This window comes from Silene latifolia, chromosome 9, assembly GCF_048544455.1.
Source record: "Silene latifolia isolate original U9 population chromosome 9, ASM4854445v1, whole genome shotgun sequence".
NCBI classification, from domain to species: domain Eukaryota; kingdom Viridiplantae; phylum Streptophyta; class Magnoliopsida; order Caryophyllales; family Caryophyllaceae; genus Silene; species Silene latifolia.
In genome coordinates, this window is record NC_133534.1 from 81,512,363 (window position 1) to 81,518,439 (window position 6,077).

Genomic DNA, 6,077 nt, shown 5'->3' on the forward strand with positions numbered 1-6,077 from the left:
CTGGCTTCGGATCTTCATGAATCGGATGAATCGGTCTACTCGATCAAGAATGATGGATCAAACTTCGCGGATCGGGAGGCGGCATTACGAGAATCGCCGCCATCACGACGGAAAGCTCAAATATCTGATTGAGCCCATGCCGCCAGACCCAGGTCCCACGGCTAGAATTAACGACCTCGCCAAGTATAGCGAATTCGCCATGGAAGCGGGTGCGATAAAGAACGTACTCATTTTTGCAATGGAACCCAATTTGCAGAAACGCTTCATAGCCCAAGGTGCAAACAAGATTTTCACCACGCTCACTAAGGAATTCTCGAAAGCACCGAGAATCGTGACCTATGAGCATACCACTCGCTTCTTTGATGCGAGACTCCAGAAGGGCCAACCAGTTAGCCCACACATTCTCAGCATGATTGAGAATGTCGAGAAGCTGGAGACGCTTGATTGTAAAATCAGCGAGAACATTGTGATTGACCGCATGCTTCATTCACTCCACGATGGTTTTGCGCTCTTTAGAGCGAATTACTATATGAATGATTTGAAGAAAAGTCCCCATGAACTGCACTCCCTTCTCGTACAGACCGAGAAGGACATGAAGTTCAATGGGAGCATGAAACAGGATGTTCTCGTTGTGTCAAACAAGGGCAAGGGTAAGGGCAAAGCTAAGGCAGACCTAGCAGTAGGTAAGGCGAAGTTTAAGAAGTCGGGTTCAGGTAAGAGTGGGCCTGGTGAGTCGAGCAACTCATCAGGCGCGACAAAGAGCAAGGATGGTAACATGGAGTGTCACCATTGCCACAAGTCTGGGCATTGGAGGCGTACATGTCCCGTATACCATGAGGACATAAAGGCAGGTCGCGTTAAACCTGTTGGTATGTCTTCTTCTTCTACTTTTATTCATATGATTGAGATTAACCACGCAAGTTACGGAACTTGGGTACTAGATACTGGTTGTGGTTCTCATCTGTGTAATCATGTGCAGGGGCTCCGGAACATCGAACCCCTCGTAAAGGGTGAGGTGGACCTGCGTATCGGGAATGGAGCACGATTGGCTGCCGTCTCGAGGGGAACATACGTGATCCAGCTTCCTAGCGGATTTGAGTTATTTTTATATAACTGCTATTATGTACCCAGTCTTTCAAAAACATTATTTTAGTTTCTGCACTTGACAAACTTGGTTTTTCATTTGTAATAGAGAATAATTCTTGCATTTTCTCATTACACGATATGATTTATGGCAAGGCAGTCTCCATGAACGGAATTTATGTTTTAGATCAGACCACCGAAATATTACACGTAATGAATAAAAAGTTAAAGGTTGATGATAAAGATCAAACGTACCTATGGCACTGCCGTATGGGACACATTAATGAGAAACGCGTTAAACAGCTCATCCAAAATGGAGCTATCTCGGCCTTTGATTTTCAATCATTTGGCACGTGTGAATCATGTATCATCGGTAAGATGACTCGTATTTCCTTCAAAGGTGTTGGAATGCGCGCTGCTGACCTATTAGGACTCATACGTACGGATGTGTGTGGACCTATGTCAATCACCGCACGAGAAGGCTATAGGTATTTCATCACTTTCACGGACGATTTAAGTAGATATGGCTATGTCTACTTAATGAAGCACAAAAGTGAATCCTTTGAGAAGTTCAAGGAATACCAGAATAGGGTACAGAACCTACTGGATAGAAAGATTAAAACATTACGTTCAGATCGTGGTGGCGAGTATCTTTCTCACGAGTTTGATCAACACCTTAAGGACTGTGGGATTGCCCTACAGTTAACTCCACCTGGAACACCTCAATTGAATGGTGTGTCCGAACGGAGAAATCGAACACTTCTTAATATGGTTCGATCCATGATGAGTCACACGGTATCACCTGATTCATTATGGGGTTATGCTCTTCTCATCACCGCTCTAATACTTAACCGAAGTCCGTCTAAAGTCATTGACAAGACTCCATATGAACTATGGAAGGGAACGATCCCTAACTTGTCCTTTATACGGGTTTGGGGCTGCGAGGCTTATGTCAAGTGGAGACACGAGGATAAGCTCGGCCCGCGATCGGTCAAGACATACTTTATAGGTTATCCTAAAGGAACACTTGGTCATTACTTCTATTCGCCAACCGAACAACGTGTTTTTGTTGCGGCTAGTGCGACATTCTTAGAGAAGGAATTTCTCGAGAATGCAAAGAGTGATAGAACCTTCGACCTGTCGGAGATTCCAGAACCAAATACCGAGCAACCATTGGAGGAACCAGTTCCTTCAATCCCGGCTGCGGTTAATGTTCCTGAGGAACCTAGGAGGTCGGGAAGAGTCTCTATTCCTCCGGACAGATACATTGGTATGGTCGAGGAACATGACATAGACGACATTCTACTCTTAACGAGTAGTGAACCCGCAACCTATAAAGATGCCATGACTAGTTCTGACTCAAAGCTATGGCTTGAGGCCATGCAATCCGAGATGGACTCTATGTATGAGAACAACGTATGGGATCTTGTTGACTTACCTGCTAAGGTTCGTCCCCTTCAATGCAAATGGCTTTACAAGATAAAGCATTCTGTGGAAGGTCAACAAGATATCTATAAAGCACGACTAGTTGCTAAAGGTTTCACCCAAGTGCCAGGTTTGCACTACGATGAGATTTTTGCACCCGTAGTCATGCTGCGTTCCATTCGGATTATCTTAGCAATTGCCGCTTTTCATGACTATGAAATTTGGCAAATGGACGTGAAAACCGCCTTCTTAAACGGCTTTTTGGAGGAAGAGTTGTACATGGTACAACCCGAAGGTTTCATCGATCCAGAACATCCTAAGAAAGTGTGCAAGCTTAAGTGTTCCATTTATGGACTTAAGAAAGCATCTCGGAGTTGGAATCATCGCTTCGACCAAATGATAAAATAAAATGGATTTACTCGATCGGTCGAGGAACCATGTCTCTATATCAAGTCGAGTGGGAGCAAGATTGTCTTTCTAATATTGTATGTTGACGACATACTCCTGATTGGGAATGACATACCTCTCTTAACTTCGGTGAAAGTATGGTTGAAGAACCACTTCCAGATGAAAGATCTGGGTGAGGCACAAAGAATTTTGGGCATCCGTATCTATCGAGATAGATCACGTCGGATGTTATCTCTCAGTCAGGAGTCTCACATAGACAAAGTCCTAGAGAGATTCAGCATGACTAACTCCAAAAAGGGGTTTCTTCCCATGGCTCCAGGGGTGCATTTGAGCAAGCCTCAGGCACCAGAGACACCGGAAGAGAAAGCGCGCATGACACGGATTCCTTATGCTTCGGCTATAGGATCAATCATGTATGCCATGATATGCACACGTCCGGGCGTGGCATATGCATTGAGTATGACAAGTCGATTCCAACAAAGATCCGGGTGATTCACATTGGATGGTCACAAGAACATTCTTAAGTACCTACGGAGGACTAAAGATTGGGCATTGACTTATGGAGGCGAACAAAAGCTATGCGCAACTGGTTTCGCAGATGCTAGTTTCCAAACGGATCGAGATGACTCAAAATCTCAGTCTGGATTCGTTTTTACTCTTAATGGCGCTGCATCAGCTGGAAGAGTTCCAAACAAAGTGTTACAAAGAGATTCTTCTACGATCGAGTCCGAGTACTATGTCGCGTCTGGACATGTACAACGGAAAGCTCATCTAATCCGAGATTACGTGGAGCAAAAGGAAGTAGTGATAGAAAAGATTGCTACACATGATAATATAGCAGATCCTCTCACTAAACCATTACGACAAGATAAGCATGAAGGGCATGTTAATTCCATGGGAATTAAACGTGTTCCTGAGTTGTGGTACTCTTTTATGGATTAGATTCATCTTCTTGTGTACTCTATACGACATCATCGTTTTGATATTTATATATTTTGTTTTTCATGTGGAATTGTACGGCAATTTTGAACACCACAAAGTGAACTGAGCAAACATTATATTTTTTTAGTCCTTAATTGCCCACATGAGCTGATAACTCTGGCAATTATTTTGTGACGTTGGTTGATGGTGGGTTCAACAAGCCATAAGTCAACCGGTTGACTGACCAATCACAGAGGCGAGTTATACGGATATCTCGTAGGACACAATTGTGACATCGACGTGGAGTCCTAAATGTTTTATAACATTCGGTGCCATGTCGTGGATAGGACCTCCATGGTGATCCTAAGAGTCGATTCTTTTGACTATCGACTGTCTCTTGAGACTACGGCAGATTTTGGGTGACTTTGGTTTCTTTCTCACGGTCATCCGTAACAGGGGGCCAAGTAGATTTTTTTTGGGTCATTTCATGCTGTGCTTAGATCGGAAGGAGTCGAGTTGAAGGAAATATTCAGCCTTTATCGTACTCGATATTTCTCGGGGCCACTCGAGGAGTCAGAATCGAAATGCATGGCCATGCTCGGATACGGATTCGTTTTATCAGTTAAGTTACTCTCTAGTCGGGGAAACCACTCTTGATACAGATCGATTGTAAAATACGACCTTTGCGGATCCGGATCTGCAAATTGTTTTACATTGAGTGGGAGAAATTTTAAATGAATATGAGAATCGGTTATCGCACATACACTTGTACGGACAAGTGGGAGTTTGTTGGAGCTGTGTCCTCCAGTTAGTGCGGATAACGTCATTGCACGTACACTTGTACGGACAAGTGGGAGCTTGTTGGGGCTGGTGTCCTTTACAGTTAGTGCAAGGACTTACAAATCTCTAAAAGGATCAAAGGGCATACTTTTGGTATTATTATCAGTTGATCCACGTTTATCAATAACGGTTGGCTTGCTAGATAAGTTTGACGTTATTGTCATACCGATGGCGGTGATCAACTGGTCCCTAAAAGTCACACCTATAGGATACGTTTGAGAGATGTGACAATATGAAAATACAGTCATATTGATGCCTAATATGACTAACCGGTTAGTCGGAGTTATTGACTAGTAATTAGTCAAACGCGATGTTGAGATAATTATTTAATACGGATTAAATAATCAAGGCGAAAACGAATTAAGCGGTTAATTTGAAAATTGAATATAAGCAATTATATTTAATTAATGTATATTGAATCAATCAATTATACAATATTGTCTTTGTCGGACACGTATTAATATATCGACTGAGTCGTGTTACTAGTTGATATTTTAAACCGATAACCGATGACGATTTATAATTGAAAACCCGTCGTATACATTTTAGCGAGACGAGTCGGACCATGAGTTAAAATGAGGAGAAAGTGGAAAGCCCACTCACTCCCCATGAAACCCACGGACCGAGTGAACAAAAGGGAGGGCATCTCTCTTTTGCAGGTGATTATCTCATTTTTACAGAAACTAGGGTTTTGGAGATTATTCCTCTGAAACCTAGATCTCACATCAGAAAACCTCACATAAACTCTCTCAATATTGCAAGGCAATTAGAGAGTACTTTCTAGCACAAGGGGCATAGTCTCAGACGGTCTTGGGTGCAACGATTAGGAGGAAATCTACTTTGATTTCTGTTCATTACGCCGCATTTCAAAGGACCCGAGGTTGATTCTTGTTCCTTATCGTTTCTCTATTGTATTTATGTTTTATGACGATAATCGCATGTTAAATTTACGTTATAGTCCTAAATTTAAAGGGTCTTATACGGATATTACCCTTCAATGGGAGCCCCAGCTGATGCTAGGTTTTGGGTGAGTAAGCGCCCTCATTTCAAAATCTTGGCCCCGTGATGCTTAAACCAGTCACAGGGTATGGGAATGTGGAGTCCGTGTGTATATGTGTGACGTGTATGCTAATTGTGTCGGAGCTACCTGTAGTTGAGCCTTAGTTAGCGTTAATAAGGATGTAATAGCTGTATTTGGGCCGTGTTTAGTGAAGTGTGGGCATGATTAGTGAGCTTGTATGATGATTTTGAGATACGTGACAAAAGTCTATTCGATAGAAATGCTTGGGAATGTGAATGGGTGTGCTATAATAGAAGGATGAACATGTTGATGTTGCTGTAAGTTGATGGTGACGGTAGTCATGTACGAGTCTATTAACCCTGCCGTGAGTACGATGATG

At 42.8% G+C, this 6,077-nt stretch overlaps 1 protein-coding gene across 1 annotated transcript; it reads left to right on the forward strand.

The window, feature by feature from the left end:
* The first annotated feature begins 229 nt into the window (after window positions 1-229).
* On the forward strand, window positions 230-1,215 carry LOC141598195 (uncharacterized). The gene is made up of 2 exons (XM_074418079.1): window positions 230-869; window positions 980-1,215. The coding sequence occupies exons 1-2, from the start codon at window positions 239-241 to the stop codon at window positions 1,012-1,014; spliced, it is 666 nt and encodes a 221-aa protein (XP_074274180.1). The 5' UTR covers window positions 230-238; the 3' UTR covers window positions 1,015-1,215.
* The last annotated feature ends 4,862 nt before the right edge of the window (window positions 1,216-6,077 follow it).

What these genes read in the sequence shown, in the direction of transcription:
- LOC141598195 (XM_074418079.1), top strand. Translation starts at nt 239, where the DNA reads ATGGAACCCAATTTGCAGAAACGCTTCATAGCCCAAGGTGCAAACAAG. An exon ending in AGGTCGCGTTAAACCTGTTG is followed by an intron (nt 870 to 979) that starts GTATGTCTTCTT and finishes AATCATGTGCAG; the next exon opens with GGGCTCCGGAACATCGAACC.